This window comes from Symphalangus syndactylus, chromosome 12 (genome assembly GCF_028878055.3).
Source record: "Symphalangus syndactylus isolate Jambi chromosome 12, NHGRI_mSymSyn1-v2.1_pri, whole genome shotgun sequence".
Lineage (NCBI taxonomy): Eukaryota > Metazoa > Chordata > Mammalia > Primates > Hylobatidae > Symphalangus > Symphalangus syndactylus.
The window spans coordinates 145,563,651-145,577,760 of record NC_072441.2 but is presented as its reverse complement, the minus strand read 5'-3'; the positions used below and the strand labels follow the sequence as shown (position 1 = coordinate 145,577,760).

At 39.6% G+C, this 14,110-nt stretch overlaps 1 protein-coding gene across 4 annotated transcripts; it reads right to left on the bottom strand.

Moving 5' to 3' along the window:
* Positions 1-1,068: 1,068 nt before the first annotated feature.
* Positions 1,069-14,108, bottom strand: PTP4A2 (protein tyrosine phosphatase 4A2). 4 transcript variants are annotated; one of them, XM_055255680.2, is made up of 5 exons: positions 13,976-14,108; positions 10,911-11,003; positions 6,780-6,910; positions 4,804-4,878; positions 1,069-3,528 (listed from the first exon to the last, which is right to left on the bottom strand). In XM_055255680.2, exons 1-5 carry the CDS (start codon positions 14,069-14,071, stop codon positions 3,420-3,422), a joined length of 504 nt encoding a protein of 167 aa, XP_055111655.1. In that variant the 5' UTR covers positions 14,072-14,108; the 3' UTR covers positions 1,069-3,419. The 4 variants fall into 4 exon arrangements, with proteins under 4 accessions (XP_055111655.1, XP_055111656.1, XP_055111657.1 ...); XM_055255681.2 differs by having other exon boundaries at positions 6,780-6,871; XM_055255682.2 differs by lacking the exon at positions 4,804-4,878.
* Between the last annotated feature and the right edge of the window lie 2 nt (positions 14,109-14,110).

Genomic DNA, 14,110 nt, shown 5'->3' with positions numbered 1-14,110 from the left:
CACGACACCCGGTTAGTTTTTGTCAAGTTGGGGTTTGGCCATGCTGCCCAGGCTGTGGATCAATGAACTATAAATATCAGTACTATAACCACCCACTGTAACTGTTTTATGTCTACATATCTGACGCCCCCTCCAGACTGAGGTCCTCCAAAGTGAAATGAGTGTCGTATCTTTTCCTAGTACCTGAGCATGTTGTTAGCTGGGTGGATGGATGCTTACCCATAGTGAAAGGGAAATTCCACACTCCCAAATCCTGATATGTTAATATAGAGCTGTTACTTCCTCATTGTTCTTTAATACGAATTCAAGTACAAAGTTGCAATGCTTCACCAAAACCTATGGTATAAATAAGCTGGGTGCAGTGAGAGACTACTCAGAATGGCCATAGTAAGTGATTATTGAGTCTGTGAATAGCCACTGCACTCCAGCCTGGGAAGCACTGCATGACTCTGTCCTAAAAAATAATCATCTATGGTATAAACCAAGCCTTCGACAAGATGCTGAATTCCTACAGGGTTGTATATAAGAACTGAACCAGAAAATGTACTAGATGTATCCCAGCTATGGTTAAGTTGGCTCTTGCTCAACACCTCAGTGACATAAAATCTTTGAATTTCCAAGCCTCTATTTTACCTCCTTGCAGTAAACTAGCAGGACCCAAAACAGTCCTTGAGAATAGCAGGCAAAGAAAGGGGAACAGATATAAGTGAAATTTTTTTTTTGTTTTTTGGGGACAGGGTGTCTGTCACCAAGGCTGGAGTAGTGGCATGATCACAGCTCACTACAGCCTCAACCTCCTGGGCTCAAGTGTTCTCACCTCAGCCTCCCAAGTAGCTGAGAATGCAGGCGCACACCACCATGCCCAGCTAATTATTAAACATTTTTTTTGTAGAGATGGACTCACCATGTTACCCAGGCTGGTCTTGAACTCCTGGGCTCAAGTGATCCGCCGGCCTTGGCCTCCCGAAGTGCTGGGATTATAGGCATGAGCCACTGCGCCCAGCTTAAACTCTGCTTTATAAGCACAGACATAAACTCTTGAGGATGGAGGAAAAAAATGCACAAAGAGCGTGTAAAATATGTTTTATTGTTCTTTAAAAGGGTTCAGGGTTTGGTTTTAAATCAGGCTGCACACCTTTCAAATCAATCTGACATCTCTCTATGTCAAACTGGCTTCAGCTAGCAATACTTCATTAAATTCAAAAGAAAAAAATTGCTTTAATTTTAAGGAAAAAAATCCAGTTTTAAGAACAATTAACATTAGTCTTTAAAACAAAAGGAGGGCTAATGTTTCATGTTGCTTTATACATCCTTCTCCTCAATACAGAACCAGGAATGTAATTTTCCTAACTCAGGCAGGCACTGATACTGATGGACACTGAGCGTGCGCGCACACACGCACACACACACGCACACACAAACACACACACACCCTCCCCCCAAACAACAAAATTCAGAGTATGTCAAAGGGAAAAAGTTATTGTATTGATCAAAACCCAGTGGAGTCAACACCATCTATCTTAGCTTAGCAGGTATGCTGTTTTGATCTTGAGTCTATATTAATGGAATCTATTGTTGTGTTCTGAAATAAAGAATTTTGGATATACCATTATGTTTTAAAGTCCTGGAAACAACTTCAAAAAGCATTATTTTGTTTTGTTTTCTGGGATGGGAGAGGAGAGAATCTACAGATTTGCGTTTAGTTAAAAATCAAAACTCCAGCAATAGGAAATGGGCAGTTTACACAGCTGGCCAACATTTGAGGTATCATCAGTGTGAGACAAGGTCCCGGTCTGTTCCTACTGGCCTAGCTGATGCTAACAAAATGGGAGGCTTATGGCTCTGCACAGCAAATTCCAGCAGGACAAGATGACTTTGAGCCTGTATGCCGAGCCTTAGAAGCAGGGCACTACTGAGTATGTAATATTTAGAGGTGAAAATAGTGCAAGAGCCCCGATGGTGCCCCTCTACCTGCTTTGTCCACGCAGCCTGATCGTAACTGCCTTCCACAAAGCAGAAAAACAGCTTTTCTAGATCAGTACACTAAACCCAGCAAAGAATCTGCAAAAATGCTACTACACCGCTTCACAAGCAACACAGTCCCTTCACTACTCACCGGGTGGCCCGATGTCTCTCTTCTACCCTGTTATGGCCTGTGGACACATACTCACTAGGCATCGTTGTTGGTTTTAAACCAGGGATTTTTTTTTTTTTTTTTAGTCTCAAAAAACCTAGTAATAACAAGGCAATCAGTAGTTAAACTGAACTTTACATGTAGGGGGCAGTTTGGAAAACACACACCAACAAGCATTTCTCAAGTCGAAAATATGTGAATTTGCTGCTGCTCCTTTGACGGTTCCTGAAAATTCAGAGTACAAGTCCTAAAATAAAAATTTTAAGCCACCAGCATTCTCTGATACTAGACAGAAAATCAGAGTAACGCTACAGCCCACAATTGTACAGGGTGTAGAAAGCACGCTCACCGCCTGGACATCTTTGTTGATGGCCTGGAGTCCTCCCTTTTAGAAGACAAGTTTCTGGGATATCCACTTAGCTTCACTGGTTAGGGAAGAGAAGAATTCGACTCTCAGGTAAGTTGAGAAGAGACTCCTCTTAAAATGCCATTTCCCCACTAATTTATCAAAATAAAAACAAAACAAAAGGCTCTTGGCTCCTTCGCCTGGTATTAGATAGGGTTTTGAGGACAAGGAACTAACGTGAACACCCTTTCATCAGTAAAGACTAAAAACCACCTGGATCATATAATAGATCTCTATGTCACTGCGGTTTTTTTGGTGTTTTTTTGTTTTTTGTTTTTTGTTTTTATCTAAAAGTGCCCAGGTGGGCTTAAGGCTGCCAGACTACACGCACATCTACAGCAACAAGGGCTTCTATTCCATCTACAACTTGGATCGGGGGAAAAGGGAGGTGTAGGAGAGGAAGGAAAAAAGAGGGGAAAAATATACCACCCCTCCCCGACAAAAAAAGGGAAAAAAAATCCCACCACAGGGAGATCTGTGTGCCAAGCATAATGAAGAGTGTGCTCCCCAAACAGATGGTTCTGCACAGGCTAATGTTCTGCTGGTTTTCCTTAGAGACCTATTTTGAAAAAAGTTTAAAAAGACAGGAGATTTCAAAATAATTCAATCCTGGCAGAAATTCAAACTCCAAAACTAGGAGCAAAATCATCCTTCACTGAATTAATTCCTTTTCTCTTTCTCTTTTCTTAAACATTTTATTCATTTTATAGAGAGATTTCTTTTTTGTTTGCTTTTGTTCCAATCATTAGGAGAGTGGTTGAGGAGTACTGAATCCATCACTACTTTGATGACACAGGTAATATTCCAGATTCACATTTCCAGGTACCAAGAGTTCCCTCTAAATGCCACAATCAAGTCAGCCTTCGTTTACGTTTCCTTCTACTGAACACAGCAATGCCCATTGGTATCTCTGAAGCGTAATCGCATCTTAGGTCGGTATTTCTCCAAGTAAAGCAGCTGTTTAGAATTGAACGCTCCCCTTCTTTTTCTGAAAATACAAGAATGGCAAACTTTATCATGTAAAAAAAGAGCTGTCTGATTCACTGAAATGCATTATTTACATCCTAAGGCCCTTCTAATTCCACACAGCCAAAAACCAGCGTATTTCCCATACTACAACACTTCTTAAAGAGTAAGTTGCAACATGAACTTACTAAGCCCTCCTAGAAGGAACAGAAAAATTTTTCTTGATGACTGTCATTATAGTCTATTAACCATTTAATAAAGATCAGAATAGTTTATCCAGAAACATCTGACTACATTCTTCTAATTAGATTGATGCATTCTTCATATTAGAGTTGGTAGCAAGTATTTAGGATGCTAAAAAATAATATTAAGATGAAGAAGCAGGCTCAAGACATACAAAGATAGCATTCCTTGAAATGTGTTACCTTCCTAGAGCCGCTACCATATATTTCATGCTCTCTGTTGCAAATAGTCTTTTCTTTCGTTTTCTTTTTTTAAAGGAAGGGTTGAAAGGGAAAGGGCAAGACAAAAATTGTCAAAGAATTCTGGATAACAAAATAGCATGACTCGTTATTCCAGATCAATGTCAAGGTCCTGTCTGTGCACTACCATCCTGATTTTGTCCCTGAATAGATCACTTAAGAGTCCCAGGTGAGGCCAGGCATGGTGGCTCACGCCTGTAATCCCAGCATTTTGAGAGGCCGAGGTGGGCGGATCACAACATCAGGAGATCGAGACCATCCTGGCCAACATGGTGAAACCCCATCTACTAAAAACACAAAAATTAGCTGGGCGTGGTGGTGCGTGCCTGTAGTCTCAGCTACTTGGGAGGCTGAGGCAGTAGAATCGCTTGAACCCAGGAGGCAGAGGTTGCAGTGAGTCGAGATCGAGCCACTGCACTCCAGCTTGAGCAACAGAGCGAGACTCCGTCTCAAAAAAAAAAAAAGTCCCAGGTGATTAAACTGCTCTTCTATACATTCTTCTTGCCTCCTCCTAATAGAGAATTATATTTGGAAGGTATTTGGAATCTATTAAAAGGGGCATTTTTGAGATTCCTAGATACTCAAAACAATATACTGGACACAGTCTATAATGTCCAAATTAGAAAACCTTTTGAATCTGGAAACCAGCTGTTCTGAGTCTCTATCGCTTGCTCTAAATTTTTTACATCTTCAAATAATACTTTAAGCCAAAAAAAGCAAATTATCCCATACTATAAATGAATATCCCTTCCATAATTCCTTCCTCATGCATGATCTTGCTTTCTGTGTTTCTGAACACAAAGCTTCATACTCACTGTCTTATAAACTGAACTGCATCTTCGTACTTCATTCCACATTCAATCAAAGCAAGTGCAACCAGCACAGGTGCCCTGCAGAAAGAAACCTGTATGTAAGTATCCATAAATCTTGGAGTGAAAGGATTTTTAAAAACCTGTAACCGCATATTACCAATGCAATGCATGAGCTTTCTTTTTCCTGTATACTAAAGTAGCTGGTATCTGCCTAATACAGTAAATATATCTCATCATCATTAATTCTATGATTTTTTTTTTTTTGGCAGGGCGGGGGGCAGGGTCTCGCTCTATCACCCAGGCCAGAGTGCAGTGGCACAATCATGGCTCACTGCAGCCTTGACCTCCCAAAACTCAGGTGATCCTCCTGCCTCAGTCCCTCAAATAGCTGGGACTATAGGTGCCCTCCACCATGCCCAGCTAATTTTTGTATTTTTAGTAGTTAGTAGAGACAGGGTTTCTCCACGTTACCCAGTCTGCTCTTGAACTCCTAGGCTCAAGCAGTCTGCCTGCCTCCGCCTCCCAAAGTGCTGGGATTACAGGCGTGAACCACAGCGCCCAGCCTGATTATCTACTTTTAGTAAAGCACTAAATTCTAAACCTTAAGAAATCTTTACTCTTTAAAACATCACATTATATATTAAATTTTCTCATCACTAGATATGATCAAAAATCCTTCATTGGCCTTTAGCCATTATCACAGTAAAATAAATGGCCAAACATATTACTTATCTCCAGTGTGTCAGAATTTTCACTACCAATTGATTTTAATATTTCCTTATCAAATGCTAAAAAGGTGCTAGACTTTTTCAAGAAAATCCTTTTGATGAGCTAGGAAAATGCCCAAGAATTGATGACTAGGAAAAGTTCTATCTTTTTAAAAAAATTTAACAAAAGAGGCCGGGCGCGGTGGCTCACGCTTGTAATCCCAGCACTTTGGGAGGCCGAGGCGGGCGGATCACGAGGTCAGGAGATCGAGACCATGGTGAAACCCCGTCTCTACTAAAAATACAAAAAATTAGCCGGGCGTGGTGGCGGGCGCCTGTAGTCCCAGCTACTCGGAGAGGCTGAGGCAGGAGAATGGCGTGAACCCGGGAGGCGGAGCTTGCAGTGAGCCGAGATCGCGCCACTGCACTCCAGCCTGGGCGACAGAGCGAGACTCCGTCTCAAAAAAAAAAAAAAAAAAAAAAAAAAAAAAATTTAACAAAAGAAATGATGTTTTTATAAAGCCCATTACAGGGCACCAATATTGGGCTACCTAAAACTAGGATAGCTACTAGTTATAAAACTGCCAAATTACAACATTATCTTCAACCTTCAGGATAAGGACTGAAACTTCTAACCTTATGAACAAACAGTACCACACTACGAAAAAGGAAAATAGCAAACAAAAGGGCAGAGCAGAACTAATAGCTTGAGTCACCACCACCTTGAGGCAATGGCAGCCTACACTAATGTTTTGAGTCAAAGTGTGCATCCTAAATTGGCATTTAATCTGCTGTTGATGACAGCGTTGCAACACCATTCCAAGCAATGCTCAGGGGAAAAGGTTTTAAGATCAAAGTCAATTCTTGTCCATACATCTCCTTTCAAGAGTTTAAAGTTCAGATATCTGCTCTCTACCTATTAACTTCCCATTCATCTCAGTCCAAAATTAACCATGTATAGATTCATCAAACTCTAAAATTATTTTAATTTTGTTGCCTATTTCAGTGACCTGAACTTTTGATTACTTGAAATAGGGAGAAAAATAAAACACCCACTAAATCCAGGCTGGCATCAGAATCAGACAACCAAATGAAATGAACAGACTCTTTTGAGAAATCATTACACTAGTTTTTCCTTTCATTTCCTTTCCTTTCAGGTAATTTAATGTTGTTTAGTATAATATATGCAAATGTCTACCAAAGTGAAACTTTCAACTAACTGAGGCATGGTAACGAATTCAGACAAAAAGGGTAATAAAGGTAAGAGTTTACCTTCCCAATCCCGCAACACAATGCACTGCAACACAGCAACCTGGCTCTTCACGAAATTTGGTTTTTAACAGGTTTAACCAATCATCTACTATCTGATTAGGGGGTGGAGCTCCATCATCAAATGGCCAATCCTGAAAAGAAATGACTTTTTACATTAAGAATACCTGCACACAGTACACACGGCAGGCCTAACTGAACTAACCGCGCTATATATACCTATTGTTAACACAATTCTGATCATTGCTGTAAAATGATCCAGGATTGAAATTAAAGTCTGCCAAATAAATTAGCCTTCTCAATGCAGTGTCACACACATCTAAATTTACAAAAACTTACAGAAATCTCTATCAGAGTCATAAGAGCTAGTGTTCTCCCAAATATGATATCTGAATAGAGCAGTAATTAGACATAATAGACAAAACTGTAATTAAAGCCAAGAAAAAGAGAGGACACAGCACATGTCAACATGATTTAAAAGTCCACTCTGGCAAGGCATACCAACTGGTGTCTCATTGGTCTCTACAGATAATTGAAGATAACTAAGTTATGACATCTTTAGAGAAAGGTTATCTGATAAGAAATCTCCAATAGTAAATCATAACAGAAACATACTACCATCTTTGTGCTTATTAAAAGGCAAGCAGCAAGTATTTTTAAAGTGCTTACTAAATTATATATGTCCCCATTTAACAAGGACAGTGCTGCATGACAGGGTCCTGGGCAAATGGAGACCATTTTGTCAAGTATCCCTTTCTCTTTCGGTATTCACCTATTTGGGCTATCTTTCAATTAAGACTAATCCCACGAGCATTCACAGTATAGGCAGGGGTTTATCTTCCTCACTACTTAGCAAGAGGTCCTAAGAAACCAACACAAATGGGAAGTGGAGGAGGGGGACTGGGGGCTGACATTTTACAAGCCTTCCCTCCTCCCATCTAAGCTTCAAAGATAGAAATGCAAAAACACTGTTAGGAATTTTTTTAAAAACATAAGGCTATTCTAATGAGATTGGATAAGGACACTTTAAGATATTAGAGGAGGAAAAAGAGAAAAGTGACAGAGCATTAAATTGATTCTGCATTCATTATTGGCACCACTAGAACACTTCATGTAGCCCATTAGCCATAACAGTACTTGTCTGAGTTGACAACTACGCCCCATAATTAAAGGACTGTCCGTATTATAAATGTCACTAGAGTTCAACTGTAAATAGCAATAAAACCAGCACCTTAGTCAAGAGCTTACTTCCTCTAATACTCCCTAAAATGCACCTAGTTAAGAAACAATATAAAACATGCTTCACTTACTCATGTAAGCAGTGTCTATTTGTAAAAAATCATTAATCATTTAGAAACATCTGAACCTCAAAGTGATAACAGCCAAAACCACCATTAGTCTATTCCGGTGTGTGTCTGGTTTGCAAGAGCATTCAGAGGATTGACAGGCCTTATTTGGGGATACCCTCTTACCATGAAATGTTCCAAAACCCTCTTCACCTAGCAAAATTAGATTAACTCTTAAAATCTCTGTCTGGGAGAAGGAAATTCCAAGCTTAAGGCTAAATGCCCTTGTTTTTTCAAGTGAAGTTAAACCTTTCATTTTATCTGATCATAGCTATTTATTTATTTATTTATTTGTTTTTATTTATTTTTTTAATGACTTCTTTTCCTCTGGGTAGATACCCAGTAGTGGGATTGCTGGATCAAATGACAGTTCTACTTTTAGTTCTTTAAGGAATCTCCATGCTGTGTTCTACAGTGGTTGTACTAGTTTACATTCCCATCAGCAGTGTAAAAGTGTTCCCTTTTCACTGCATCCCTGCCAACATCTATTTTTTATTTTTTGATTATGGCCATTCTTACAGGAGTAAGGTGGTATCATATTGTGCTTTTGATTTGCATTTCCCAGATTACAGCTATTTCAAACAAAACAAAAACCTAAATTCAAAGGCATGGAATGAAACTTAGGCCTACCATTATCTTCTACAAACTAGTTCAAGTTCTTCAGTTTATGTCTATTTCACAAAGATGTTTACCAACATTACTGACTCAAACAGACTATGGTCAATCCAGTCATTTTCTCACTCTGCCATCTGTCAAAACAAGTTGATTTTTGCTCACTGGAGAACATATTCATAATGCAGCAAAATAAACTTGTATGCAGCTTATTTTCAGAAGTTTAAATTTTATTACTACTTTTTAAATACAGGGCTGCATTTGACACGTTTACACTCGTTCCCAGTGATTTCCAGCAGTGGACAGTAAAGTCATTTAGAAATTTGACTGCAAGCAAATTATTACCATGCCAAACTATTAAAACACGCTATTGATTGATTGATTGACAAGGTCTCTGTCACCCAAGCTGGAGCACAGCAGCACAATCACGGCTCACTGCAGCCTTGACCTCCTGGGTTCAGGTGATCCTCCCACCTCAGCCTCCCAAGTAGCTGGGACTATAGGCGCGTGCCATCACGTCCAGCTAATTTTTGTATTTTTCGGAGAGACAGGGTTTCACCATGTTGCCCCACTAGCCTTGGAATTCCTGGGCTCAAGTGATCCACCCACCTTGGCCTCCCAGAGTGGTGGGAACAGGCATGAGCCACCACACAGGGCCCTAAAACACATTTTTTTAAAACACATTTGGCTATTTAATTTTTATTTTCACCAAAATGGACATGAAGAAACTATGGATCAGATATAAGAGAACTGCCTTACCAATAGGTCTTTATTCTTTTTGCATCAACTGCCTTTTCAACCACTGACCAATATAATAAAGACTACAGAACTACCTCTCAATAAGAAGCAGCAACATAACCTTAAACCAGTATCTTCCTTATTACGTTCTTCCTAACTACTTATAAAATCTCCAGTTCTCTTCCTACTACATAACCTTCCCACAATCAAACCAACAGCTCAGACACCTAAAACTACAAGATCATTTCATTACATGCTCCTAAAAGCTGCTCCTACAACTTAGACAACTACTTAGGGAAGAAAGAATAAAATATTAACTAATCTGATGCTCCCATTTGCTATAAGGAAACAGCCTATTTTGGTGCTAAAAAGGAACTTAATTTAAAATAATTCCAATCACTTTGTGCACAAATTGAGCTAGATAAGAAATCTCATCACACTAAAGCTCCTCAGAAACCCAACAAAAAGCATCAGAAACTATGCTGATTACTCTGCAGCAAGATGCCTTCTACCTCTCCTCATCCTCTTATCCCACCTTTTTGCCTCCTATAAGTTATCCACAAAATATTAAGTAACTAATCTTATACTTGCAAAGTGGCAGAGTTCCATATGAACTTAAGAATGTCTGATGGAAATTACTTTCGTCATATTCAAATTAGTAGTCTAGAAACAAAAGCTAAATATTGCATTAATTTCTAAAAAATAAAACTTGCAAATTTACATGTTGTTAAAATAAGAGCACACTAAATTTTGCTTTTTATTAGTTGAAAATACTATGATTTGTAGGCTTTAAGAGCACAAATGAACAAAACTGCCAATTTGTTAATCCAAAGGAATTTGAAAGATTGCTATCAATAATGTATTTTCCACTACAACCTTAAAAAAATCCAAAAGTACTACTGCCAGGGTGTTTTTGTTTTTGAGACAAGGTCTTACTCTGTCATCCAGACTGGAGTGCAGTGGCATAATCAAGGCTCACTGCAACCTTGACCTCCCGGGCTCAGGCGATCCTCTCACTTCAGACTCCCAAGTAGCTGGGACTACAGATGTGTGCCACCGTGCCCACCTAATACCAAGTTTTAATTTTTTTTTTTTTTTTGAGACGGGGTTTCCCTCTGTCACCCAGGCTGGAATGTGGTGGCATGGCCACAGCTCACTGCAGTCTCAACTACCTGGGCTGAAGTGATTCTCTCACCTCAAAAACCCAAGTAGCTGGGACCACAGGTGTGCACCAACACGCCCCACCAGTTTTTTAATTATCTGTACAGATGAGATCTCACCACATTGCCCAGGCTGGTCTTGAACTCCTGGGTTCAAGTGATCTTCCCACAATATTGGGATTATAGGTGTGAGCCAGTGCACCTGGCCTAGTTTTTTATAAATATTTATGTTTGAAAGATACAACTTGTTGCGAAAAATTTAAATACTACACACTCACTAGAACGTGGATTCCTTCTTTTTCAACTGGAGCTTTATCATATGTAGCATCACAAACTCGAACCAAAGTCGTCACTCCATACTTCTTAAGTTCCTTTAAAAAAAAAAAAAATTATAATGGAACTTGTTTTTGAAACCTACAGCCAAAAATGTAGAAATGTACTATTATAGGCCGGGCGCAGTGGTTCACACCTATAATCCCAGCACTTTGGGAGGCCTGAGGCGGGCAGATCACAAGGTAAGGAGTTCGAGACCAGCCTGACCGACATAGTGAAACCCCGTCTCTATTAAAAATACAAAGATCAGCTGAGCATGGTGGCGCGGGCCTGTAATCCCAGCTACTCAGGAGGCTGAGGCAGGAGAATCGCTTGAACCCAGGAGGCAGACGTTGCAGTGAGCCCAGATTGCACCACTGCACTCCAGCCTGGGCAACAGAGCAAGACTCCATCTCCAAAAAAAAAAAAAAAGAAATGTACTATTATAAATTAAAACAATGAGATCATTTTTAGACAAAGATCAGAATTGTTCTCACTGTGGTTATATATTTAATGGACACTCACGAAATCTCAGTGGGAGTGTAAGACTCACCTTTCTAAAGGGCAGTTTGGTAGCATAACGTGAAAACTTACACAAAAGTTCACATACACTGCAACCTAAAAATTCTACTTCTGGGAGTTTATACAAAAGAAATAATTAAAGACATATACAAAGATTTAGGTAACAGCACGTTCACCACAAACTGGAATGGTGAAAAATTAGAAACCACATTAATGGTCCAAAAATAAGGGAATGATTAAAGAAGTACGGCACATCCATATAGTGAACACTATGACAGCTTTAAAAAAATACCAAGGAGGATGGGGAAAGATTTTAAAAAATACATAGTGTGATCCTATCTGTATGTGTATTTATGAATACACACAGATATATGCAGAGAAAAACATCTAGAAGCCAGTTATTAACAATTAAATGTTGTTAAATTCTTTTTGCTTATCTGTATCTTTTTATTTTTATGAAATAAACATTGCTTTAAAGAAATAAAATTCTGAAATTAAGAGAAAAAGTGGTATATTAAAAAGGCAGCTAATGCAATTATAGCCAGAAGCCTTGCTCCTTTAAAACTCTCCCTATGGTGAATGCCTAACACAGTGACTACCTACCTTCGAGGGGCTACCAACATCTTTTTTATAGCTGCAGAAGGACAGTGGCCTGTGCCATTATTGGAGACTATGGCCCAGGAATCCTCAGGTTGAAAATAGTACCACATAATTCAGCCAGGCTTAAAGGTGACTGAACAATCTGAGGGCATACAGGCCTAGAATCAACTTGTACGCCATGTATACAAAGTTAAGAAGCTCAGGGAATTATAAGTATAAATAAGCAGGCACAGTGATATCCTGTAAGGGTCCACTGTTTAGTTACCTAAAGTGTAAAATTATTTTAATTGCTAAAGGACTTCATTTTTCACAAAAAGGCCGTCTTATAATACAGACTCAGGAAAGGTAGAAGTATTAAGTCAGGAATTTAAAAAATGTTTCAAAATACAAATAAAACCCCATTAAAATAAACTCTGTAATAGCCATTCATTGAAAAGTTGTGACAGAATTTTTTATGGTATTTGTGACCTTAAGCAAGTCAAAACCTCGTTTGGTCTCAGTTTTCCCATCTATAAAATAAAAATCACTAGGAGTTCACCACCTTTCTAAGTCTGCTCCATAAATACAGCAAGAAAAATCATTTAAACTCAACGACCCAAGAATGATTAAAAAGCTTATGTTCTGGTCAGGCACGGTGGCTCACGCCTGTAATCCCAGCATTTTGGGAGGCCCAGGCGGGCGGATCACGAGGTCAAGAGATCAAGACCATCCCAGCCAACATGGTGAAACCTCATCTCTACTAAAAATACAAAAATTAGCTGGGAGTGGTGGTGCACGCCTGTAGTCCCAGCTACTTGGGAGGCTGAGGCAGGAGAATCGCTTAAACCCGGGAGGCACAGGTTGCAGTGAGCCAAGATCGTGCCACTGCACTCCGTCTCAAAAAAAAAAAAAAAAAAAAAAAAAAAAAAAAAAGGCTGGGCACGGTGGCTCATGCCTGTAATCCCAGCACTTTGGGAGGCCAAGGTGGCAGATCACAAGGTCAGGAGATCAAGACAATCCTGGCTAACATGGTGAAATCCCGTCTCTGCTAGAAATACAAAAAATTAGCCGGGCATGGTGGCAGGTGCCTGTAGTCCCAGCTACTAGGGAGGCTGAGGCAGGAGAATGGCGTGAACCCGGGAGGCGGAACTTGCAGTGAGCCGAGATAGTGACACTGCACTCCAGCCTGGCGAAAAAGCGAGACTCCGTCTCCAAAAAAAAAAGCTTACGTTCAAATGTTTGCTCAAAGAAGTACAAAGGGTTTTTTCTCCTACCAATAGAAAAAATATTAAGTATCTGACATAAAAATACTACCTCTACCACCTTTTCTTCCCCCAAGTTTCTGGACCCTTGTATACAATTATTACAACTAAGTAGTTTGGCGGTGGCTTTTCATCAAAGGTGGTTAGAATATCTGAAGTACATACAGAATGGTTTTTAGTGTCAGACATCTAGGCAAGTACAGCAGTTCCACCACATACTATGTGCCATTAGGCAAATCACTAAATGGCTCTGAACCTGTTTCCTCATTGGTAAGAGGGAAATAACGGCATCTACACCTCATAGGGTTTTTGTATTTGTGACCTTAAGCACAAACATTGCTCATTGCATAATGTGTAACACTGTTTATTATAATGCTAGGTGCATACCGTGTTCAATAAATGTTAATTATTATTACTGAATGTTTGACCAAAAAAACCTGTCAATAAATGTAGAAAGAACACAGAGAAAACAGTACTAGATATCTCCACAGTCCCCAAATTTCATAAATGTTCTTGAAAAAATCTGCTGTAACTAACCCAACCCAATTCAAACCAGGATTGGCAGGATGACTCCAAATACAGAAATAAATGGCTTTGTGCTAAGTGAAGTTTTTAATGGGATTTTACCTAGAAATCAATCCAAAAAGCAGACCATGCTACAATCTTACCTCTGTGAACTTGTTGAGAGTAGCATTGGTAGGGTTGTGAGTTATCAGAAAACGCATGTTCTCATAGGAGATCTCCACAGGGGCTGGACGGTTCATTATGGCAAATAAAAAGTGTGAGCGTGCGTGTGAGTGTGA

Coding starts and splice junctions, on each gene's coding strand:
- PTP4A2 (XM_055255680.2), bottom strand. CDS start 14,071: ATGAACCGTCCAGCCCCTGTGGAGATCTCCTATGAGAACATGCGTTTT. Junction 4,879..6,779: donor TGTGTTGCGGGATTGGGAAG/GTAAACTCTTAC, acceptor TTCTTTCTGCAG/GGCACCTGTGCTGGTTGCAC. Junction 3,529..4,803: donor GCAGTTCAGTTTATAAGACA/GTGAGTATGAAG, acceptor TTGTATTTTCAG/AAAAAGAAGGGGAGCGTTCA.